Below are 27,699 nucleotides of genomic sequence, written 5' to 3'. Positions count from 1 at the left end.
AAGGTATTACTACCTACCATCATCAACTGACAACAGAATAGAAAGAGCAGAGGCAGATGACCTAAATGATTTTAAAAATATGAAAAGTCAAATAGAAGCAAATACTTCACTCCAGTACATAATCCTACGAATACTGTTGTTGTCATTATTATCATCCATCTGTTTTCCATGCTGGCATGGGTTGGATAGTTTGACTGGAGCTGGTAAGGCCAAGGAATGCACCAGGCTCCATTGTCTGTTCTGGCATGGTTTTTATTGCTGGATGCCCTTCATAACACCAACCACTCCCATCGTGTGTATTTAACCTTTTAGCATTCAGATTACTTTATCAAATGTAATGCTTTTTATATTCACATTGTTTTAAATTAATCATACATTATCTTGTAGCTTTCAGATTTTGATGATGTGATTATTTAGTTTTCAGAAAGTCATTGTAGGGTAGATGTGAGAAAGCAAATCTGTCCTGCTTGAACATAAAGCATGTAGAATATTGGGGTCAGATATGGTCAATTTAAAAGCTAATGGGTTAATACATAAACATTTACTGTTATTAAAATCATCATCATCATCGTTTAGCGTCCGCTTTCCATGCTGGCATGGGTTGGACGGTTCAACTGGGGTCTGGGAAGTCAGATGGCTGCATCAGGCCCAGTCTGATCTGGCAATGTTTCTACGGCTGGATGCACTTCCTAACGCCAACCACTCCATGAGTGTAGTGATGTGATCCAAAAATTAGAAGTGTAGAAAACCAAAATCTAATTGAAAACAATTCATTGTTCTGTGTGTTCTGTGTGTATTGGTTAGCTGAAGTTTTACAACAGAATCCTTTCTTCTTGCAAATACATCAATATTTTTACCGACACTTATTTCAATGTCGAAACCAAATGGAACTCTCATAAATGATTGTAAAATCATCTCAATCAACATCCCATAAAGAGGTAAAAAAAAAATTATCATCAACAAATAATAATTTCATTAATATAGTTATATTTAGGCAGTGAAACAAATACAATTCAAAAGAATGTGTTCATATTTTGGTTGAAAATAATTTGATAGCTACTATTTTAAATATTTAAAGAGAAAATATAATTCTGCGTTTTCTCTGTTCAGTCAGGTAATTTTGCAGTTTCTCGTATCCTGTTTCCTCTACTGGGTAGTAGTGTTTTGGTGGTGAGCCTTCCCTTAAGCGTACGAAAAAATTGCAATATTTGTAATGTACTACGCCATATCGAGGGCCTCTGTGTTTCCGCAAACCTTTCACAACTACACCTTTTGTTGCATTAGCATCAGCTGAAATTGAAAAAAGGAGAAAACTACATAAGAACTGTTAACACATTTTATGAAGCCATACATATTTACAGAACATTCTAAGTAAAATGCTTTGGGTAAAATTTTTACACAGATGATCAAATATTTACATAGGTTCCTCAGTGAAATTTCAATTCAAACTAAGAATACTGGTTTAATTTCAACCTGCATAAGTATAATATTTTTTTTCCTGTTATCATAAATAAATTATTTACCCTACACAATCAATACCATTGTAACATTCACTTTTCCATGCTTACATGGGTTGGACAGAGTTTACTGAGACAGATTTTCTATAGCTGGATGCCCTTCTGGTCACCATCTGTTTCCAAGGAAGGTAATATGTCCCCATAGCCAAACATGTTTATGCAGAAATGACTAACACTGTTTAAATGAAGGGACATTCATCTGTAACTACCATGTATTATCAACCCAAATATACGCACTCCTCTTATACGTGTATGTGTACATTTATATATATGAATATATGTATATATATATATATATATATATATATATATTTGTATTGAAGTATGAATATAGACATTTATATATGTATTTATTTATATGATATATGTGTTTGTGTGTGTATGTATATATGTGTATAGGTTGATGTGCGTGTATATATATGTATATACATTTATTTGTGGGTGTGTGTATATATGTGTATGTGTATATATTGAGTATTGTATGTATGTACATGTATGTGTGTGCATATGTGTATGTGTGTATATATATATGTTTATATATATATATATTATATATATATATATATATATATATATATATGTATGTATATTTATATATATATGTATACGTATGTATAGTTATACCGCAAATTTTGATAAGTATTTTAGAGTTTTTGATAATGATCACTAATTTTAGCTTATAATTATAAGAGCATTGGGAAAGACTTTATAGTACGTTGAGGGGTTACTATAAAAAAAAACAACTTTTTTTTATATATTTATTAATCATATAAGATTTTTAGTGTATATTTAATAATTAGTGGTTTTTAATCATTTAAATTATTTAATTTATTCTGTATTAAGTATTATTTATCATAGTTATTTCATTAATAAATCTTATAGTATAGAGTGATTTTATTCTTTATTTGTGACTTCATTCTATTTACACTTATTGATAAACCATTAATGTTCCCATTCACAATCTTCATTGATAAAGCGTATTTGTTCCTCACGCTTAATGAATTCTTCAACAATTTATTCTTTTTTTGCTAATAACGTAATTCCACGAGTATTCTTATAAACGCTGTAAAGACGTTTTCCGATTCAAAATTTTAGTTCATTACAAAACCTCGCTAAGATAAGTATTTATTTATATTTAAGATCTTTAAATTGTAAATTTTAATATTTTATAAGTCTTTGGTGTAATAATATTTTTCTTATGTAAATATCGTTGTTTATGTAATGATCTAATTATCGTAATTTTCTATATTATTAGATATTAAATTTAAGTTTATTTTCGTAAGATATTACTTAGCGATAGTTTTGTTGTTTGATAGTAAGTATACGAGTTGTCTAAAGTTAGGTTTATGTATATACATGTATTAATAGTATTAATTGTAGTTTTAAATTTCTTATAATTAAAATTAGATAAACTTAGATATGTTTCGACCAAAGATTGGTCGAGGCCATGTCTAACTTAATAGCATAACTTAGTTATTGTCTTTTTAAATTGATATTCGCTAGTTTATTCCCATTGATAAATATATTTATAGTATTTATTCGATACTATATAACTACGAATTGATTATTTCTATAAGTATTTTAAATAAGATTTCCGAAAGTTCGTTTAAGTTTGTTTGTTTGTATTTTTGAAATTAGCTATTTCATCTTTAAATATGAAAAATTAATTTATTAGGTCTTTATTATATGTGCATATATATTTATTTATAGAGATTATTTTAGATCTTAATTATAATATTTATATACATTTATATATTTTCATTGATAATTTATATATAATAGTCATTTTTTTTTTTTTTAAATATTTATGTAATTAGATATAGACTATTACCGATATTAGATTATTGGTGGGTTTCTTACCTTAAAAATTAAAATTAATATTTAACATTATAATTGATTTTGATATAATCATAATTGTTAAGTTTTAAGTTTCTAGTTTGATAATAGAGTTTATTATAAATAAAATTATTATATTATTTATATCTTAAAAATATTGTTTAAATATTTGTGATTATTTTTTAAATATTTCAATTAACCTGAAAATTGACTGTAACCATAACTCGAATTATTAATGGAATTTAAATTATTGTTATTCGAATTGGTACAGCCATGAAACGATCGTAGTGTTTTACACTTTATCTTTTATTAAACTTTTAATACTTTTGATATTTATATATAAAAAATTTTAAAAATAAATTAATTAATTAATAAATAAAATAATATATAAATATAAAAATATACATACATATATATATATATATATATATATATATATATATATTTGTATATACAAGATAAGAAAATGGAGAAATACATCTAAATCAAATATCAATTACCAGATAATACTCGATCACATACTTTATTAAACCACCACATAAGAGACTGTAGGGTTAAACATAAAAAAGCAGAACAAATAAGTGTACATAAAGGAATGTACATAAAAAAAGTGTACATAAAAGAGTAATGTTGTATAATAAGTAGAATATATATAAAAAAGAGAATATAAATATAAGTAAATATAAATATAAATATAAGTATATTATATTCTCTTTTTTATATATATTCTACTTATACAACATTACTCTTTTATGTACACTTTTTTATGTACATTCCTTTATGTACACTGATTTGTTCTGCTTTTTTATGTTTAACCCTACAGTCTCTTATGTGGTGGTTTAATAAAGTATGTGATTGAGTATTATCTGGTAATTGATATTTGATTTAGATGTATTTCTCCATTTTCTTATCTTGTATTAGTAATTTGTGGTAAATCATTTTACCTTTGCCCATATAATACAGTAAATGAATTGATTGCATCGCAATCCTTAACATTTATGTATTAACTTTGTTGGGTACTTCACTAGCAGAATATTGGATATATGTTGACATGGAGAAAGCCTTCAACAGGGTTCCCCGATCCCTTATCTGGTGGTCAATGAGGAAACTAGGGATAGATGAATGGTTAGTTAGAGCTGTGCGAGCCATGTACAGAGACGCTGCTAGTAAGGTGAGGGTTGGCAACGAGTACAGTGAAGAATTCCGGGTAGAGGTTGGGGTCCACCAAGGTTCAGTCCTCAGTCCCCTCCTATTTACCATAGTCCTCCAGGCAATAACGGAGGAATTCAAGACAGGATGCCCCTGGGAGCTCCTCTATGCTGATGATCTTGCTCTAATTGCTGAGTCATTATCAGAACTGGAGGAGAAGTTTCAGGTGTGGAAGCAAGGTCTAGAATCGAAGGGCCTCAAAATCAATCTAGCCAAAACCAAAGTCCTAATAAGTAGGAAAGTAGACAAGTCACAAACGCCTTCAGGTAGATGGCCCTGCTCGATCTGTAAAAAAGGTGTAGGTAGAAACTCTATAAGATGCACCAAGTGCAAGCTATGGACACTCATCCAGCTCAAATGCAGTCAGGCGGAAAATACACTCCTTAACTATGCACTAAAAAGCTTTTTAAAATATCCACATGATGTCTACTGACCAGCCTGAACAATAAGAATTTTCAACAATGCTATTTTCGAAAACTCCATACACCACCCACACCATCATTCATTCTAAACATTCACGTGACCTCTCTATTATGACCACATCCACATGACCTCTTTATTATGACCAATAAGAAATTTTAAGCGCGACACTAGCCAAATTTTAACATCTCTGGAGCCTATTTTCTTACCCCAACACCAACTTCCATTCAAACATTCACGTGACCCCTTTATAATGACCAATCAAAATTGTATTGACCATTGTCCACAAGAAATCTTAGGCGCAAAACCAAGCAAATCTTAAACAACTCTGGAGCCTCTTTTTTCACATATAAGAGACAGCAAACCCAACATAAAGTCAGATAAGAGAAAAAAAATCTATCAGAAAGGAACTCTATCTCTCTTAAAAAAATATCTTTTGATAAGCATAACAAATGCGCAACCGGTAAAAAGAACTTTCACCTAATTAAATACACTCTCCCTTACTTAAATTATTTTGTCAGCATTTTCTTCATTTCCTTTTTTATATATATATATATATATATATATATATATATGCATTAGTGTCTGTGTTTGTCTCCCACCACCACTTGGTGTGCTTTTGTACCTGGCTTAAAAATATGTACCAGGGTCAATTTCATTCAACTAAAAATTCTTCAAGGCAGGGCCCCAGCATGGTCACAGTCTTATGACTGAAACAAGTAAAAGTTAAAAAATAAATTGAAATTTCCAAATGTATATTTTCTGTTAATCCCAAGCCGCTCTGTAAGTTGTTGATATTTTGCATCCGTCTCAATAACATTCAAATGCAGATATTGTGTGTGTGTGTGTGTCTCTCTCTCTCTCTCTTTCCCTCTCACTTGCCACGCATATACATACACAAACAGGTACAATGTAAATATATTTCGAGCACAAGCCAGCTCACAACAACAATAATCATTCAATCAATTAAATAAAGCTAAATGCTAATCTGCTATGCTACTAATTCCAGTAATCCAAGTGTCATTATAAAGAGATGCCATTATCAACTTCAGGCAGTAATAGACTATTGAACAGGTGTTGAGAGAGATAAAGACGTAAAGCAGTTTTTGTTCATAATTTGTATTAGTGCCAACTGCTGTTACAGGTGACGAACACTTCCCCCATTGCAATAAAATAGAGACATGGTGGTAGAGTGGTTAAAGTGCTCTATCATAGGGTCCTTTACTACAAGTTCAAATCTGTTACAAGGAATGTTGCTCTGCGAGTTAACTTGTTTTTGTTTTTTCTTACGCATATTCTTTTATTGTTTACTTATTTCAGTCATTGACCGGAAGCCATACTGGGGAACCACCTTAAAGGGTTTAGTTGAAGAAACTAACCCTAACTTTTAAGTCAGATACTTGGTATCTTGGCATCACTCAGCAAGACTTTTGTTAGCCACTCTCCAGCCATCTATTTAAAGCTGTATACAGCTATGGTACGACCACACTTGGAATTCGCATCATCAGTTTGGAACCCCTATCTTGCTCAGAACATTGACCTCCTGGAATCTGTTTAGAGACATGCAGCCAAACGCATACCCTCCATCAGATACCTACCATACTCTGAGCGCCTTGTTTCCCTGGGCATGGATTCACTGAAGCTCCAGTGTCTGGTGATGGACTTGGTAAACACCCACAAAGTTATCAACCACCTCACCAACAACAACACTGAACACCTTTTTGATCTCCATGTGTCCAACACACGTGGACATGCCTACAAAGTCAGAAAACAACACAGCTCCCATGACTTTCGGAAACATTTTTTCACGCTCAGAGTTGCTGAAGCATGGAACAAACTGCCTGCGTCAGTTGTTGACTGCCATGACACTGCATCCTTTAAGGCCCTCATGCTTTCCGAAATCTGCCAAAACTACACCAGATTGGCCCCCTTCCATACTCATACACATATGTGCATGTCATGACTCATGCACTGTTCTTTTCCTGATGCTTGTACATTACCCTATGTACTATACATACACTTTAGATTAGTTGTAGTGCACCTGAGCACTGTACACAATGTATTATTATTATTATTTTTTCTATTGGTCTCCGTTGCTGAACCACTAAGTTACAGGAATGTAAACAAACCAACACCAGTTGATAAGCAGTGGCAGAGACAAACACACACATGCATACACATACACACATATATACATACACACACACATATACATACACACACACACACATGATGGGCTTCCACATTGTTTCTTTCTATCAAATTCGCTCAAAAGACAATGATTATCTGGGGCTGTAATCAAAGAAACTTGCCCAACATGCTGTGCAGTGAAGCCAAAGCCTAGCAACATGAGCTTTTTAACCATACTGCACCTATATTGGTGGTGGTGGTGATGATGATGATGATGATGATGATTATTATTGTTAAGGAGGCGAGCTGGCAGAATCGTTAGCATGTCAGGTGAAATGCTTAGTGGCATTTCGTCCATCTTCACATTCATCATCATCATCATCATCGTTTAACGTCCGCTTTCCATGCTGGCATGGGTTGGACTGTGCAACTGGGGTCTGGGAAGCCAGAAGGCTGCACCAGACCCAGTCTGATCTGGCAATGTTTCTACGGCTGGATGCCCTTCCTAATGCCAACCACTCCGTGAGTGTAGTGGGTGCTTTTTACGTGCCACCGGCACAGGTGCCAGACGGGACTGGCAAACGGCCACAATCGGATGGTGCTTTTTACGTGCCACCAGTACAGATCCCACCAAGGTCAACTTTGCGTTTTGTCCTTTTGGGGGGTCAATAAAATAAGTATCAGTTGAGTACTGTGGTCAATGCAATCAACTTACTCCTTCCCCAAAATTGCTGGCCTGGTGCCAAAATTTGAAATCATCATCATCACCATCAAAGCGGCAAGCTGACAAAATCATTAGTATGCCAGGCAAAATGTTTAGTGGCATTTCGTGCATCATTACATTCTGAGATCAAAAACTGCCGTGGTTAACTTCTCTTTTTTCAGGGTCGATAAAATAAATACCAGTAAAGCACTGGGGTCGATGTAATTGACTTACTCCTTCCTCCAAAATTGCTGGCCTTGTGCCAAAATTTGAAATCATTATTATTATTACCTATGTAAGAACAGGCATGGCTCTGTGACTAAGAAACTTTCTTTGCAACCACATAGTATAAGGTTCAGTCCCACTGCATGACATCTTGGGGCAAGTGTCTTCTACTAGAGCCCCAGGCCAACCAATACCCTGTAAGGTAATAACTGATATAATTGTCTCTGGAAAGAAACACAACAACTATTTCCAGCTAACATATAATTTTGACTATTGTTTCTTATATAGAATTGCAGGATGCCACCTGAGTTGTAAACTTGGAGGAGAACAACAATAACTACCAACATTATCATTGTAGTCAATGTCATCATCATGCCAACTGTTTTCCCATGCTGGCATTTGTCCCTGTGTACCTTGCCACATGTTACAGACCTTCATCATCTGACACAGTAACTTGAAAACCAGGCCAAATTTGTTGTTTACCAGGTTATTTTGGTCATAATTTTTACCATCTGGAGACACTTTCTATCACAGACCATTTTACGGGTCATGTCCAGACCAAATATTCTACCTGTTTTATGACTAAACCAGCTATATCCAGCCTCTCACATCCACTCTATAATGTCTATTATTCTAAATAAATAAACAACCACGTTACCAAAATCTTGAAGCTATGAGACTGCATGATTAATTCACAAACAATGAGAATAAATAAGCAATACATTCTACAGAGTAATTTGAATGTTAAAGAGTAAAAACTCAGACAAAGTGCATTTTATTATGGCACTAGCAGTATCGCCCGGCGTTGCTCGGGTTTGTAAGGGAAATAACTATAAAGCATTTTTAGATAGTTATAGCCAAAATATAGCAAAAAAATGGGAAAAAAATGATGGTAAATTTTTTTTGAGAGTTAAAAAGGTGGAGTTGCGTCCCCATGACAGTCTGTGGTTTGTGTTTCTAATTCTCGACCCCATGTCGAATTTATCGATTTTTTTCAGAACTGGGGGAACTTTTCAAAATTTTCGCTGCGTTAGTTTTGAATTATGACATTGGGCTATGTGTGTGTCAAGTTTCATCAGAATCGGTTGAAAGCCGTGGTCAGAGTGAGGGTACAACCAAACAGACACACAGAAACACACACAGACAAACTGCCGTTTATATATAGAGAGAAGATAAACACTAGAGAAATTGTTGCCAACAAAACTAAAGAGTCAGCACTATATCTCTACTCATTTCTTCCTGCTTGTCATGGTGCTTATAGCTGTGTTGCTGAATGGTATTCCTTATCACCAAACTTTTCACAGCATGGGTTGTTTGTATTTTATAATGCTCATGCAAGCATTTTGAAGCAGTTGTTTTAATAAGTGATGCTCTTTTGTTCTTCAAGATTATTAATTCAGGACTGACCAAGTTTGTTGACCCAAGCTAACTAATTGCATTCACTCCAATAGCAGCCATGTGCATATAGTAATACAGCACTTTACAAGGACCTGCTTTACGAGACACTGGGTTTATGAGTTCTGTTTTTCAAGCGCAAGATCCAAATTTTGAATGACATGAAAAAGTTTCTAGTACCATAACAAATGTTTCTGTATGTTACCAACAAATTTATAGAGAGCGAAAAAAAACTTCTAAGCAAACAACACTAAACTTGTCTACAAGTGCTCATGAATCAGTAAATGCGTCTACAAGTGATGGTGTGTGCAAGTCTAGTGCGAGTGAAAGTGATTCAGAAAACGATTATAATAATATTTTTAATTATGAGTGATCTTGACATTCTTTTTACTTTACATAAAATACTCATTCCATTCTACTGTTGTTTTATTGCCATTCATTTACAAGTATTATAAATTTTATAGGAAAGATATTATTCTGGAAATGAATTACAATTTATAACATTGCTACCATGGGAAATTATTGCTCTGCTTTATGAGTTTCCACCATATGAGTGGTCTCCAGGAACAAATTAACTCAAAACATTACTGTGCATTCTTTTAGTAGTGGTGGTGAGGGCTCAAAACCTAGTCTCTAATACAGCATCCCAGAAAACTGCCTTCATCTTTATGCATCATGTCTAGCCCTTAATCACCTTCTTAAAAAATCTCACTTGTACTTCTTAAAGTTTAGCTACACTTATTTATCTAGGATGTCTGAATTTCCAGAACATGCAACAGAATTATCTTACAATTAATTAACTTATTATTTCTTGATTGCAATAAGTTACCTGATAAATAAGTATCATGTATCAGGTGCTATCAATAATCTGAATAACAAATATCACTTTTACAAGTTGAATTTTTAATTCAAACTACAAGTGAAAGTTCAGTTATAATAGCCTGATAATAAATTTTATAAAACCAAATAAACACCATTTTTATTTAATAACCTAAATATATAATTATCTATTTTGCTGTCACTGATCATTATCATCATCATTTAACATCCGTTTTCCATGCTAGCACGGGTTGGATGGTTTGACTGGGGTCTGGGAAGCCAGGAGGCTGCACCAGGCTCCAGTCTGATCTGCCAGTGTTTCTACAGCTGGATGCCCTCCTTAACGCCAACCACTCCGTGAGTATAGTGGGTGCTTTTTATGTGTCACCGACACAGATGCCAGGGGAGGCTGGCAGCGGCCATGATCAACTGGTGGTTTTTACGTGCCACCGACACAGAAGCCAGTCAAGGCGGCGCTGGCATCGGCCACGTTCGGATGGTGCTTTTTACATGCCACCAGCACAGGTATCACAACTACAATTTCCATTTGATATTTATTTTGATGTTGATGTACCTAAAATATAAACGGAAGCAGGCATAATGATAAAAGGTAAAAAGAGATCAATAAATTCATTATATCATTTATAAAGTCTCATGCTAAAATTAAATGAATGCCTACTAGTAATTTGTTGTTGTTTTTTGGGTTTTTTTTAGACATTTAATATATACAAAAGTACAGTATATTGACCCAACTGAATCTGTTTATGTTTCCTGAAGACAAACAAATTAAAACAATATTATCGTTGGATTCAAATCATCTTAAAAAATGATTAACACTCCAACCCAAGACATAAATACTAGATAGGTTGTTTCTAGAATAAGCACAGACTTTAGTTATTTTATTCAAACACTGTTTGGGCAGAAACTGATGTAAAGAAGAAAAAAATCATTGTTGATAAACAATCGCTCTCACCTATCCATAAATTAGATTTGAATTCAACTCCATGCTCAAGGATGGCCATTTCCTGAGCTTCTAAAAGAACCTGCAGAGAATAAAAAAAAATAAATGAAAATAAATACCATAACATCCATTTTTAAACAAGACTTTTATAACTGGATAGCTGAAGCATTTGAAACATAATTAATGTCACTGAATAATGTCCTACAGAGCTCTTCCCTATTTCTTTTTTCAGTGGACTTATTTTCATGGCTATCTACAAAGGTTATATAGTTATCAAACTTCCAGAACCATCTCCAGAAAAGAAACTCATACATAAAATGTTAAAAGAAGCAAATATATACTAATAGGTATTTAAGGGCTAGTTAATCCTTTGCATGTCCTGTGTATAAAATGTGATATGCAGGACATATCTCCCTAACGTTCATGCATCAGTTATGCCACACATAACCAATTTTTTTCAACCACCAGAGTAGCTTGGGAGTTATGAAAGGAAAGCTTTTTATTATTCAGAATGTATGAAACAAGGGCTACTAAAAGCATGGAAACATTCATGGATGTTTAGGGCAAACTTATGAAAATGCTTTGGACAGGAAACGGTTAACCATCTGCAGAAATGAGATGAAGATTTATAGATTAGTGCATTTCCTGGCATCGAAGACGCTTCATCCTTGAGGATGCACCCTAATTTTGACAACCAAAAATTTGAAAAAATAAATAATAAACATAAAAATAAGGTCCTGGCATATCAAGTCTTGTTACTCTTACAGATATAATGAAAAAAAAATCACTGTAACCTCCAGCACACCACTTAAAATGTTCCTAGCATTTATTCTGGCTGTTCGTCTAGCACCTATTTGCGCTATACCTTATGTTGGCTAACTGTGACTGTCTCCTGTTGTGACCCCCACACTTGCAATCTGTAAAACTACCGAAAGGCAGCACTCACCTACCTTACCAATTTGTTTTGTGGGACCATCAGTACAGAGCCATGGTATGGTAAGTTTACTCTCAAAGTTTACGACTACCGTTATGTACCCACTGTAATACTGAAACTACACTATGACAAGGATGGATTCAGATGTGGGATGTACCTCCCAACAACCAAGAAACTTTCCAAATTTGACTGTTTGGTTTAAATACGTATGATGGAAAGCATATTTTTCTACCAGCATCAAACAACTATTGAAGGGTTCAGTCTAAAAATTAATTTTTTTCAGTATCTCTGAACATAATATACTGTCATTTCATTGATCAATTGCAATGAATCGAAAATTCATAGTTTTGAAATATGAGTTCTTTCTTGGAAATACAGCATCACAGACACCTCGGAATGCTAATGGAATATTTAATTCTAATGTTATTACATACATAGCAGACAGTATCAAATTGGTTTGCAAAATTTCATTCTGGTAACTTTGACTTCACAAATGAGCAATGCAGTCGACCAGAATCAAAGGTGGATAATGACAAACTGAAAGCCACTGTCGTGTCAAATCCATCTCAAAGTGCCCGTGAATTATCGTTGTTGTTTGGTGTTAGCAAGCAAACAATATTGACTCACCTAGTTCAAATCGGTAAAGTGAAAAAGTTGGATAAGTGGGTTCCACATGAACTCAATGAGAATCAGAAACAGCAACGTTTGGAAGCCTGCATTATGCTACTTTCTCGTCACAAAAATAAATCATTTTTGAATCGAAGTGTAACATGTGATGAGAAATAGATCTAATACAACAACCATAAACATTCAGCACAATGGTCGGACAAAGATGAGCCACCAAAACACAGTCACAAAAAGCAAGGTTCATCAAAAGAAGCTGACAGTGTGTGTTTGGTGGTCTGGCGCAGGTGTGATCCATTATGATTTCATTAAACCTGGCTCATTAATCACGGCCAAAGTATACTGCAGCAAACTGGACCAAATGATGCAGAAACTTACAAAAAAACAGCCTAGATTAGTCAGCAGATCCACTCCTATTTAATTGCAAGACAACGCCAGACCACACATTGCAAAAATGACATTGGTGAAGCTACAGGAATTGGAGTTGGAAGTTTTCCATCATCCACCATACTCACCGGATCTTGCCCCCACTGACTACCACTTCTTCCAGAATTTGGATAACTTTTTGATAGGAAAAAAATTCAATTACGACAATGCTGTAAAACAGGCCTTCCAAGATTTTATTGACTCTAGATTGCCAGGCTTTTACAGTTCCTGGCTGGACAAGCTACTGATGAAATGGCAAAAGTGTATTGACAATATGAGTGCCTACTTTGATGAATAAAACTATTCCTTGTATTTATAAAACATTGGCAAACTTTTTCCCTTTTCTACAAATTTCATACTTGACGACCTAATAATTGGCTTGTTAAACCAGCAGGGATCACTGTCATTCTCATTTTCAATTGTTTTGTGGGCACAAAACTGATCCCACACAAGGGATGGTATTTTAAGATCACCAGAACACCTTGACCAGACCTTATCTAGCTTCACACCCTCTTCATCCATCTACCCCTTTGGGTGGACATAAACAAAAATTCCATGTGGAATTGTATCTTTTGGTAAAGTTTTCCTCTTGAAAATAAGCAGTGGTGGCAGTTCTGTTCCATCAGCACAACATGGTAGTACTACAATATAATGGGTTTTCTCATGTCCAGATGTCTTTACACTTACGGTTTTGGACCCTTTAGCATCCACTTGTTCTATTTGATACCACATCAAATGTTAGTGATACTTCATCCATGTTTCAGATCTGACCCAGTTCGTAGTCAATCTCTTTTCTTGCACTGATTATGAACCAGTGAAATTCAATCATTTTGTTATCATAATCTTGAGGCATTTTTTGTTCTATTCTTGTTTTCATTTGCATTGCCGGTCCGTGCCTCTTCATAAATCTAACACCAGCTTGATGTGCCATCATCCAGACCTCGGGCTGCACTCACTTTTGGTTCATTAATAATCATTTTTATTGATACTGCACGACCCAAATTTCTCTCTGTAACTATCCACTCATTCATCTCTTGCTCCTGTTCTGGCCACTTAGCTGCGCTCTGATGCAGGTTACATTTAAGTCTTGATGCAGGCTTCAACAGGTCCTTTTGTTTCTTCCAGTAGCAGATCATTTTCTCAATCCGTGGTGCTCCAAAATGCCTTTCTGCAACCCTGTTGACATGCTGTTTGGCATATTCAATCACTTGTAGCTTGTAGCCTTTTGCATAAGAGTATCTTTTGCTTGAGGTTTCCATAACAGTTGTGCTAAAAATTTTAAGTTGCAGATCACTCTTAACATCAGCAGAGAATAAAATTTTTTGCCAGACCAGATTGAGGCTGGTGCAGCCTCTGGCTCACCAGTCCTCAGTCAAACCGTCCAATCCATGCCAGCATGGAAAGTAGACATTAAACGATAATAATGATGATGATGATGTTACACTTTATTCTGAAGTAACCCATGCCCAATTTAGAAACACTAGCTTGCATGTGTAACAGCAGCACTATACACTAATTTTAAGTCATGCTTCACCTTTGTCAAGTCAGTTACTAATTCAGCTTATGTATTTTCTAGAGTAGAAGGGGAAGCCTAGACTTCAGGATGCATTTTCAGCAGAACTGTATACTACACCTTCTCCACGACTGACGACCATCCGCACTTACAACCACAAAAAATAAATAAATAAAAAAATCGATTTTTGAACATTGGACAGCTGTGTGCATGATACCTATGGCAGCATCTGGCAACGCAGGCCTCCCTCAGACCCACTCAGTTACTTTCAAACATCAGTTGCATGTGAATTAGTTACAATTGTATCTGAAATACCTCTAAAATGACTGGTAAAAGGAAAATGCTTTCATCTGCAGATGCACCAGCTAAGAAATCAAGGAAGGCTATCAGTTTAGACTGTAAAATGAAGATTATCCGGCAGTATGAAGGCAGAAAGAAGGTGAATACTATTAGAGAAGACATAGTTAAACTTGCAAACAATCTAGAATTAGAATGTGAAATAGATCTAGACGAATTGCTAGATTGTGAGGCAAAAGAACTTTCAGATGAAGAGTATTTTTCACATAGTGTACAATAACTATAGGTTAAATTTTTGTGTTTTATATTTTTATAACCTTTTTGAATGAAAATAGTGTTGAAAAATATGAATCCAACATACGACCAAATCGACTTACAATCTGTCAGTTGGAATGGAACTCAGTCCTAAGTTGAGAAGGTATATATATGTTAGTTAGTTAGTTAGTTAATTTTTTGGCTCAAAAAGCAAAAAGCAAGGCCATGTAGGGGGACATGGAGTTATGTACAGGGTGGTGTTCATGTAAAGAGTTCAGGCCACTTATGGTCAAGGGAGATTTTTGAACCGAGCGGTCGTCGGCATCTTCACCATCTTGTCCGGTAGCTTATTCCACGGATCCGCAACCCGGACAGAGAAAGCCCCTCTCCTTCGATTGAGATGAAATCGTCGCAGATAGAGCTTTTCGGAATGACCCCGCAGCCAACGCTCCGGAGCAGGAGTGAAGAACTGCTCTTTCGAGAGGTTACACTTTCCGCTTATGATGTTGTGAGCAAGAATGAGATCACCACGGCGGCGGCATTTTTCTAGAGAATAAAGGTCGAGCGTCTTCAGCCTTTCTTCATACGACAAATTCTTGAGACCAAGAACCATGCAGATAGCCAGCTTCTGGACTCTTTCGAGATGCTGTATGTCTTTGAGGAGATAAGGAGAAGAGGCTTGAATCCCGTACTCCAATATGGGTCTCACCAGCGTGACACAGAGCGGTAGGAATATGGCTGCTGTGAGCATTCCGAATGACCGTCGAATCAAGAACAGAACTCCGCGTGCTTTGTTGGCAGCATGGACGCACTGGGCCGAAGGCGAAAAGGAGGAATCCACCAAGATACCCAGGTCCTTTACCTGCTCAGTCCTCTCCAGCAGCAGACGACCCAGCATGAAATCAAGTTGAGTTGCAGGAGGAGAGCCAACAGGCAGATGACAGCACTTTGACACATTCAGACACAGGTCCCATTCGTTAGACCATTTCCAAATTTGGTGGAGGCATCGACGAAGATCCTCTATAAATATATGCAAGGTGACTTGAGATATAACTAGGTATTGTAATGCCGGGTATTAATAGTAACTTGGAGAGATTTAACAGTAGCTTGCCGAGAGAGAATGTGATGTAAGACTGTTTCTTTAATCATATCTTTGTGTGGGTGAAAGAGACTTGGTCATTAGCCCCCACCACCACTGAAAGAGGGCTTTGAGACTATTGTTCATGGAAACAGTGAAATTATTATCCACATTTTATCTAGATACATATGAATAATACCTGTGTAAAGAGGTTAAGCAGGTAAGCAGGAACAAAGAGAGCTACTGGCTACATAAGAATTAGTGACAGCATGTGTCTTTTATTAGATGTTCAACATATAATTACTGCCAAGACACACACTGAAAAGAGATGTGAGTGACAATTCTGAGAGAGCATAGAAACTTACATCTTTCACAACAGTAGAGCCTTTTCTCTTATAAAATGACAACTGCTTCAGGGCTTCATCGATGGACATTCCTCGGATCTAACAAGTAAAATAGAATAAATCATCAGCAATAATCATATAGTGAGAAATACGCAACCTTAGACCATGTTAATGCATCTCTGTATTAAAATAATTCACTTGTCCGTGATATATATGCACAATATACATGCACTTTATTTGTGGGTTAACTTTTAAATTTTAAATTTTATTTTGATTTTTATCTATGTTTTTACATTCTCAATACATATTTTTCTAAATTTATCAGTTTCTCTTTCTTTCTAAATTTTTTAATGTATATTTTCATTAGTGTATCATTTTCAATATTTTATTTCCGTTTCATATATATATAGGTGTGTACACACACATACACACGCATTAATATCAAACAGTGAGAATGAGTGCTCAATACCACATTGGAGGATAGATATTTGTGGGTGTACAGGACTACCATTGGTTTCATGTAAAGTGACCTTCACAATTGTTCAAGCATGCCACATGTAAGTGTTAGTAGTCATCTCAACACTTTCATGTAGCACACTTAAACAATTGTGAAAATCTTACATAAAACCATCAGTAGCTTTGTTAACCCACAAATAAAGTACATATATATTGTGTGTACAAATAGATATATGATTGCTGTTGTTAAGTTAAGTTTAGAGCTCCATGTAGATTATCAATGTCCAGTTTGTTTCCAGTATAATGATTGAGCAACTACTACACTTAGTATTACTAGTTATGATAAACACAGCAAATGTAGGAGAAATTATGATACACAGAGATTTATATCATTTGTTCCTATGTACGTTTCAACATTGTGGTTGTTTAAAACTTTGTATTGGAAGTTACACTATAAACTTAGATCTTTTTAATTGTATCCTACTTTCATTTGATACAATTGATTATGTTTAGCTTCCTTGTATTAGACACCTTCCTAATGCTTTTTTGGCCAGAACTCCTTGTATTTGTTTTTCATCTTGCAATAATTCAGATTAAGTTTAACCCTTGTTCAATCCATTCAGTTAATCTATAAATACTCATTTCAGTTCTGTAGATGTTAAACCTTTGCCTGTCCAAAACATAATAATAACAAGAACAATAATGACAGCAACAACAAATCCATCAAACAATGTAGCAGGGACAAAACTAACAGTAATTGGCAAGATACCTTAATTTGTCTTCTGAATGGGACATGAAAAAGCAGGAATGGAATGTGGTGTAGAAGAGCAATATTCTAGCACACAACATTAAATTTCACATTAGATCATTCAAAGATTTAATAAAAACTATTCTGTTCACATAGAAATTCTTATTCTATCGCAAAATGCACTCATACAACACTTTCCAAATATATACAAAGACATGGGACAAGGTTGTGAAATATGATCTTCAGATGTTGAGTCTCACGGAGGCAATGACAAGTGACCAAGACATCTGGTGATTTGCTGTCCTAGAGAAGACATGTAAAGTGAAATCATAGTTGTGGCCAATGCCAGTGACACGTAAAAGGCACCCACTACACTCAGTGGCGTGGTTTAGGAAGGGCATCCAACTGTAGAAACCATACCAAAACAGACTGGAGTCTGAGGCAGCTCTCTAGCTTACCAGTTCCAATAAAACCGTCTAACCCATGCCAGCATGGAAAACGGACACTAAATAATGATGATGATGATATATGTGTATACATCATTTGCATAATTTTTTTAAGTGGGCATGGAACAGATAAGAGTTACAGGGATTTTTTCCCCTTATTATTATAAATTTAGGCATGGCTGCATTTGTAATAATATTTCAGAATCCACAGCCATGTTCACTGAGACTGTGGGTTCAAGTCTAGCTACATGACCTTTTCTTTAATATGAAAATAAGAATGGAATACAGCTAGTAATGATTTGTTAAACACTTTATTATGACAGTTGTAAAACAGCAGAATAATAATTATACCTGGATTATTTCTTCAATTCCATTCTATACTTAAGATTGTTAACTTCTTGACATAACATGAAAGATAATAGATCACAACTCTCAAAGTAGAAAAGGTGACAGGTATAAAATAAGGACTATAGCTTTCAGAGATGTCTCCTAAAATTTCACATTTAATAATGTTTTTATGAATTTTAACTCTATCTAATAAATCAAATGTTTCAAATAAAATATTATTTCATTTCATGTACTCCGTGGTTCTCTATAAACTTCCAATATATCTTAAAGTTTTACCTGTAATCTCCATGAATTACACTAGTCTTAATGGTTCTGCAAAATATGCAGAGAAAATCCCTGGAGAAGGACATCATGCTCGGACTGGTCAGTGGCAAGAGAAGAAGAGGCCGACCAAGAACCTGCTGGCTTGAAACCATCAAGAGTGATACCAGAATGGACATAGCCAATCTGAAAGAAGCGGCCCAGGATAGAACTGACTGGAGGACACTGATCCAACGAATAACCAAGAGTCGACTTCAACTGAGCGGATAGCAAAATATGGGAGATAACTCTTGAAGTATATCTTATAAGACATCAGTGAAGCATGATTGTGATTGTACTCATCATCATTTAACGCCTGCCTTCCATGCTGGCATGAGTTGGACGGTTTGACAGGAGCTAACCAGGCAGGAGACTACACCAGACTTCTGTGTCTGTTTTGGTATGGGTGTTATAGCTGGATGCCCTTCCTAACACCAACCACTCAGCAGAGTGGACTTACTGAAATATAAATAGGACTATTATTGCCTTTCTAATTAACTTCTTAATCTCACTGCATTAAATATGCCCAGAATAAATAATCCTTTGTCATATCTTTTTGCTATTTCAATACAAATATTGGTCAAACCAACACACTATGTGTGCATGAGTAAAAGAAAAAGCAGTTAGAGGATAGTAAACACAAATGTGGGACTGTTTCCAGTTTCCATCAACCAAATCTACACACAAAGCTTTGGTTAGCCTAAGGCTATAGTAGAAGACACGTGTGGGATAGGATTAAGAGAAAGATCCTTATCAAGTCATATAGGCTCAAAGGGCTGGTCTCCCAGTTTTTGTGGCATATATATTCCCCACCTGGACTGGATGCCAGTCCATCACAGGATTATTCATTTTTGCCAACCAAGTAGACTGGAACTACATGAAATGAAGTGTTTTTTCTCAAGAACACAACACATCGCTCAATTGAGGAATCGAAACCACAATCTTACAATCATGAGTTTGACACCTTAACCCTTTCGTTACCAACCCGGCTGAAACCGGCTCTGGCTCCGAGTACAAATGTCTTGTTTTCATAAGTGTTAAATTGAAATCTTCCACCAAACCTTAGTCACAATTTATGTTCCTAACACTAGCTGAATGATAACTAATTCATTTTACTAAATTCTTTGTTATATATAAAGTAATTGAAAGAAACACAGAGCATCTCAAAATAAATACAGTAACGAAAGGGTTAACCACTAAGTCACTCTATGATGTGCAGTGGGAATGAACCCAAAATCATGTTTTAAGAAATAAACTTGTTAACCACACAGCCATACAAGCATCTAATATTAGTTCAATAATATACATATATCTAAATCATCATGCCAGTTTGGAAGACTGACGTGTAACAAAAACTGACAATGAAAGTGGACAAATAACTATTTTATCTCCAAGCTAAACTGGCCTCTTTGAATTGACAAACAAGTCTTAATTCATAGAAAGGAAATAATTATGTACATAAAACATTCAGAAAGTTTTAGCAAATATAAGATAACTCACCATACAAGCAATGTACCACATCTTTAATGGACTGTATTTAATATTTTCTCGAGAGTGAGTTATTTCCTGCAAAGATAAATACTTTAAAGCTACACAAGAAGCAAGCAATATAGATTAACACCCAAAATAGAAAATGAGCTAACTTTCTGTTTCGACTGATTTAGTTTTTGATTCATAATTCCTAAGAAATAAATTACTATAAAACTAAAATTGAAATATAAGAAATATCTTATGATAGGCATTATAATCCAATTCTCACAATTTTATTCCATTGATGTTGTGAGTTTCATAAACAGATAAGAGAAAGTTTAAGTAAAATTTAATCTCTTAGGTTATATTGTACCAGGGAATGTTATTCTTTTACTTCTCATTCTTGAGAATGTGTTATTTCCTGCAGAGAGAAATACTTCAAAGCCACACAAGAAGTCAAGTAATATAAATTAATAGCCAAAATAGAAAATGAGCTTTCTGTTTTAATTTTGACTGATTTAGCTTTTGATTCATAATTCCAAAGAAATAAATTGCTATAAAACCAAAATTGAAGTATTTTTAATTTTAAAAAATATATCTTACAATAGGCATTATAATGCAAATCTCACATTTATATTCCATGGATGATGTTGAGAGTTTCATAAACAGATAAAAGAAAATATAAGTAGAATTTAATGCCTTAGGCTATATTGTACCAGAGAATGTTATATTCTTTTACTTGTCTGTCATTGTACTGCAGCACCACTTTGAAGGGTTGAACTAATCAACCCCAGCACTTACTTTTCTTTTTTCTTAAGTTTGGTACTCATTCTCTTGGTCTTTTTCGCCAAACCACTAAATTATGGGGATGTGAACAAACTGACACCAGGCGTCAAGTAATGGGGAACAAACACAAGGCATACACACACACGACAGACTCCAATGTCTTTTCTGAAGCTCCAGCTTGAGCTAATGGATTTTACTGGCTCTGTTTCACTGCATTTTTCTCCTCCAACTCAAGCTTCTCCATTTCTAAACCGATGATAATGATGGTCATTGTCTAGATGTGACAGTCAACATCACCTTTGGCTGTTGCTTCCAAGATGGAGTCAACATCCTTATCAAATGGGATGCACTCTTATTCTTTGTTACCTTGGAACAACTTTACCTGATGTTGTTCTGTTACTCTGGCATAAGACTGGGACTTGCAACAGCTGTAATTCCAGGAAATGTAGTTTGATTCTCAGCCTGGTTCCTCTTGCAACACAGTTGGTTCCTGTGTGCTGTGATACTTGCACTGTCTTCACAGATTTCATCTTGGCATATATATATATATATGCATATATATATATATATATATATATATATATATATATATATATCATTCTCATCATTTTTCCATACTATCACAGTGAGTCTGGTAATTCGGTGTGGCAGGTTTTTTTAACAAAAAGATACCCTTCCTATTACCAACCCCAACATTTTTCTCCATAGCCAGACATGTTTCCACAGAAGATTGCAAATAAAGATTGTATGAGGCTCATTTACAACTATATTGCCAAGTCAAGAGAAGACACAAACACATATATGTGTATATACACCCATACATATATATATATATATAAAATATTCTATAATTATATATATAATTATAAAAGACATTAGCGTCTATTTCTAATTCAGTATGTGGCGAGGCACTTAGCTGACCCCTGATTATAATTATGCATATGATTATAGAATAATTTGTATAATTTACCTAAAAAGGTTTTTTTAACATACTGACTACTTGGTAAAATTATTAATTAATTTTACCCTATGTTATTATTAATATATATATATACATATATATACATATATATATATATATATATATATATATATATATATATACACACACACACACAATGGGGTTACATAAATAAAGAGAGAGAAGGGGGCAAGAGCTGTTAATGCCAAAAGTTTTTCAGGAAATCATCCATTTGAATCTTAAACCATTTGCAAACGACTTACTATCATAATAAATATTTTTATTGCAAACGGAAAATATTCCACATCATAACAATATGCACAAGATCTGAATTAGAACTTCTATAAAACTGAGTTCATTTAAAATTTAACTTACAGCAGGCCGTTCTTCCTCTCCAGGTTTTGTTGGTGGATAAACAATAGTGTTGTATTTATCCCACTTCATCCCATTGTTTACTGTTGTGGTATGTAAAGACTGGGTTTGTACAGGCAATATTTTCAACGCAGTATTTGCTGTTGGCACACAGATTTGCTTTTCCAAACTAAGTCTGAAAAATGAAAGACTAATTTAATTTCATCAAACAAGATAAAATATTCAGACTTTGTAAATCTTGGATGAGACTGAAATTGCAAACAATAATACCATAAAAAGAAAATCCAACATAGTACATTGAATTTTATTTAACAGTGGAAAATATTTTGACTTATTTCCCCAATTTTTGTCAAATCCAATAATTCTGCAGATAACCAAATATTCTAAACACCATGGGTTGTACAGCTAATAAATTAGTTTCCTTTAACATAAAAGTCATAGAGCAAGAAACTGGGAACATGCACTGATATGTTTCTCAAAGATATTAGAAATATAAGAGAAAGTAAGAGAGTAAACAGATGAACTAAGAAATGGAACAAATTTGTAAAATCACATCACAGATACCTGATTCTACAACTAATAGCATAATGTTGATTTCTTGTTTAAGCAAAAAGACTATTGTTTAATACTGATGTCTTTCTCAAGAGTGAAATGCAATTGGCTTTAGCAAAAGTTAGTGAAATGCAATTGGCTTTAAGTAGCTCAAAGTGGGTTTACTCTACAACATTCACAGCTGTCTTTTCTAAACACACAGTTAATATTTTAAAAGGAAAAGTGTGTAGTCAATTGAATCACTAACTCTACATTAATGATATTTATTTTCATGTGCTACCGTCGAATGAAAGACACAAATCGACCTAGATTATATTTGATCTCGATACACAATGGGCTGAATCTAGATGCTTTAAGGCATTTAGTATGACAGTCCACCATTTCTGCAATGTTATACATATTGCAGTAGCCACAGTGCTCTATGAAATGCATACAATCTATACTCTATTAGAACTTAGAGCAATGCTACCACTGCATAATGAACGATGTTGTTCTGTAATGACTAGTACATTCTTGTTTGTACACTGCCTCTCAATACTTGTTGCCAGGTTAGACACAATGAACAAGAATGTTCTGTACTCAGCCGTCAAATAGGGAACAAATTTTCAGAAACTACCATCAGATCCATCTTGGCAGACAAGTTTCCAAAGTCAGAGTGCACCATTAGAACTTCAAGTAAACTAATGAATGGTTCATTGGACCCTGTTAAGCACAAAATTTTTTAAATGACTACACTCTCGGAGTGGTTGGTGTTAGGAAGGGCATCCAGCTGTAGAATCTCTGCCAGATCGAGATTTGGAGCCTGGTGCAGCCATCTGGTTTGCCAGTCCTCAGTCAAAATCGTCCAACTCATGCTAGCATGGAAAGCGGACGTTAAACGATGATGATGATGATGATGATGATTGTTTACAATGGCATGTAAAAAAAAATACCCTTGTGTAAATATGCTAATGTAAAAAGGTATCCTAAAAGAACAGTAATAATAGAATTGTGAATGATAATATAACTACATATATTTAGTGACAAAAAGAAAATATCTATGTGAAGAAATTAAATACCTACCTGCTAAAAAGTGTACGAAGACCACAGCGAGACAACACTGAAAAAATGTACAGAAGTAAAAAGAAAAAATTACAAAGAACCTAAGTCAGAGATATTATAAATCAACACCAAAACACAAATACAATTGAGTGATAAATGAAAATAATTTTTAAAAAAAGTATATTCATTAGAATAGTTTATTAACTTTTCTTTTACTTTATATAACATTTCTTCACTTAACAGTCAGTACCATTAGTATGAACCCTATAATTATAGAGTCACCAATTGAAAATATTGTCTTGAAGACAATGTAGGGTAGGTGTGAGAAGCTGGATGTGGCCAGTATGAACATAAAACAAGAAGAGTAACTTGGCCAGATATGGCAGGCTGGTTTAAATGCTAAAGGGTTAAATTTAGAGTAAGACAGTTTGGCAGAAAGTAAATATATCTCTTTCCAAGAGATATTCACAGGAGAATTCGAACTCAATGTTGCAAACTAATAACACCTGTCTATAACACAGTGCTCCTACTAATGAACCTTTTAGCATTCATATTGCTCTATCAAATGTAATATATATATATATAATAAATTCAGGGTGAATACTTGATAAATGTAAGCACCTGTATATGCCAGCTAGTAGCAGAGGTGAGAGGATATATGTATCAAATGAAATAAAATGAAAAACAGGACACAAAGGATGTCACAGTACACATGTTTCGAGCTTTATAAAACAACTTATTCTTACATCAATGTATAATCGACATAACAGATATGTCGATTATACATTGATGTAAGAATAAGTTGTTTTATAAAGCTCGAAACATGTGTACCGTGACATCCTTTGTGTCCTGTTTGTTTATTTTATTTCATTTGATACATATATATATATATTGTTTCTATTAACCATGTATCATCTCATAGCTTTAAAATTTCAATAATGTGACCATATATGTTTAGAATGGCAATGTAGGGTAGGTATGAGAAGCTGGATGTGGCCAGTATGAACATAAAACAAGAAGAGTAATTTGGCCAGATATGGCAGGCTGGTTTAAATGCTAAAGGGTTAACGTCATGAAATGTAGCACCTACATTCTTTACAGCAAACAGTATTAAGTTGTTGAAAGTTATCTTTGCTATGAACACAACACAATAAACTACTGATCCTCAACTGAGCTCACTGTACAGTTGGAAACTGGGCCTAACAGCAGGCAATTAAATGTGGAAATATCTAAGTGCTTTTATTTAGATTCTACTAATCATAAATATTCTTATGAAATGATGGACTATATCCTTGAAACAGCTGAGGAAAGGAAAAATCTTGCTGAGAATACAGGCATGGGCTTGAAATTCCATAAATGCACAGTGACTATAGTCAAAAACGTTTTACTTGGTCTAGTCAAGACTGGTATCACAGCTTGAAATATGATAACCTTGTTTGTGAACCACATTTGTTCATCTTGTGGGAAATGTCAAGAGAAAGCCACTAAATTGATTGAAACTTTCAGAAAATAATAACTTTAAGCAAGTTTAAAGGTAAGTCAGTGAAAGGGCCTCTACATGGTCATTCAGCCTGCTAGAAAAAGCAACCAAATATCCTTCAAATTCTACCCCATAATTTTAAAAAGGAAGGAGGCTAGAATCTAGTCCTGGATATAGTTTGTCTGAGAATAAAAGATAGATGACTGTAGGTTGGTCCAGCCAGGGACCTTTTTTTTAATGGGGTTAGACAGGGAGGATTTGGCCCAGTCCTTTTTCCTTGTACCCCTGACCTTCACACACCTTTCTACACTGATAAGATTGATGAGGTTGCTGAACAAGTTGCAAGATGTTGACTGTAGAAAAAAAATGTGATTAGGAAATGGAGTGCTGGCGGTGACCCAAAATGAATGACGAAAGGGAAACAAGCGTGTCGGGTAATAATAATAATAATCCTTTCTACTATAGGTACAAGGCCTGAAATTTGGTGGGGAGGAAGCTAGTCGATTACGTCGACACCAGTACTCAACTGGTACTTACTTTATCGACTCGGAAACGATGAGAGAGAGTAAAGTCGACCTCGGTGGAACTTGTAATAATAATAATGATTTATATATTGACTACAAAGGGATTACATTAAGAAAAACATTATGGACAGTACATGACAAAACAAAGAATGTGTGAGTGTGTGTTGTGAGGGTTTTGCGTTTAATCGAGATTAACATAATGAAAAAAAAAAATTCAACAATGTGCAACAGAATTTAAGAGAGGAAATAAATTAAAATTTTGGGAGACAAAAATAATTTTTGTCCTTTTCATCCTCCATAAGGTAGTTTATAGCAACATCGAAAGTCCGCCGATACGACTTTGGAGACGGCTGTAATAGCAAACATTTACCAACCGATGAACAATGACAGACTACCAAAGGAGACTATAGAATCGAAGACAACGAACCAATTAAAGAATGGCTTCTGATTTAGGCCCCAAAATAACAATTTTGAGTGGAAGTGGTAAGTCGATGGCGGGTATTTTCATTTCATCGACCCCGACAGAATGAAAGGTGAAGTTGACCTTAGTAAGATACAATGTAAACAATCGGAACTAAGATTTTAAGGCATTTCTTCCAATGCCGTAATTATCCTGTCGGCTAGCTGCCTTCAATCTATTTAATAATATATTTGATAAATACTGGAAGAGTCTTAAACTTGAAGCATCATTTTAATTTTGCGCAAGTGGTGGAATAAGAAAAAGACAGAATTTACACTATTTCTCATTTCACATTTACTGTCCGCACACTGGGTTTTAGACAATGCAAAACATTAACGAAATGTAAAACAGGAATAACTGTCAATACACCCAAAGAAATGAATATTACATGCATTCGAATTAAAATGTTGCATAATCTGGAATTAGAAAAGCTAAATAAAGGTAATTTTTATCAACAACAAACCCTACCACGCTGTGTGCACGCCATGTTCATCTTCTGACAACAATAATAATTCTTTAGTTTCGTATTCTCTGTCGGTAACGAAATATATATATTTCAAACTTTACTTTTTCAAGTATAAGAAAATTTATTTACGATTTTCCTGTTTAGAATAACATATTTCTTTGAAAAATATTACAACCTAGACGATTATCTAATTGTTGCGATTTATAAACTTCCTCACACAAAAAGTAAAAATGTTTTTTTTTTATTGGTTTTTACTTTTGCAGAATTCAATCCGGTCTCTAACAAAGTTCTGCGGAATTGTGATTATCTAAATTGGTTGGTATGTCGACGCATGTGTGTATGTGTCTTTGCGCGCATGAGTGCGGGTGTGATAAACTTGCGCTGCTGTAAAGGGTGTGTGCATCATGTTAATACACAAGAGTGTGTATGCTTCGTTGCTGTTTATATGTATATGTGTGCGTGCTTGCGTATTTTATGTGTAGATGACTGAGTGCCTACGTTCAGCCTAGGAACCTCAAATGGAGAATCCCGGGAATATTTTACAAATTTTCCTTGTACCTCTAGTTGATTTGATGTAAATAATGCAAATCTATGTTTTTAACA

At 34.6% G+C, this 27,699-nt stretch overlaps 1 protein-coding gene across 2 annotated transcripts; it reads right to left on the bottom strand.

Annotated features, from left to right (window-relative positions):
• Positions 1-967: 967 nt before the first annotated feature.
• On the bottom strand, positions 968-27,195 carry LOC115214134 (39S ribosomal protein L22, mitochondrial). Of its 2 annotated transcripts, none has more exons than XM_029783195.2 (7): positions 27,099-27,195; positions 24,188-24,224; positions 22,577-22,748; positions 20,485-20,550; positions 16,708-16,785; positions 11,228-11,297; positions 968-1,290 (listed from the first exon to the last, which is right to left on the bottom strand). In XM_029783195.2, the coding sequence occupies exons 1-7, from the start codon at positions 27,121-27,123 to the stop codon at positions 1,073-1,075; spliced, it is 666 nt and encodes a 221-aa protein (XP_029639055.1). In that variant the 5' UTR covers positions 27,124-27,195; the 3' UTR covers positions 968-1,072. The 2 variants fall into 2 exon arrangements, with proteins under 2 accessions (XP_029639055.1, XP_036360872.1); XM_036504979.1 differs by lacking the exon at positions 27,099-27,195 and adding an exon at positions 27,019-27,058.
• Between the last annotated feature and the right edge of the window lie 504 nt (positions 27,196-27,699).

The sequence above is a fragment of the Octopus sinensis genome, linkage group LG7, assembly GCF_006345805.1.
Source record: "Octopus sinensis linkage group LG7, ASM634580v1, whole genome shotgun sequence".
NCBI lineage: Eukaryota > Metazoa > Mollusca > Cephalopoda > Octopoda > Octopodidae > Octopus > Octopus sinensis.
Note: the sequence above shows the minus strand (reverse complement) of the source record. Positions and strands in the feature narration are given on the sequence as shown.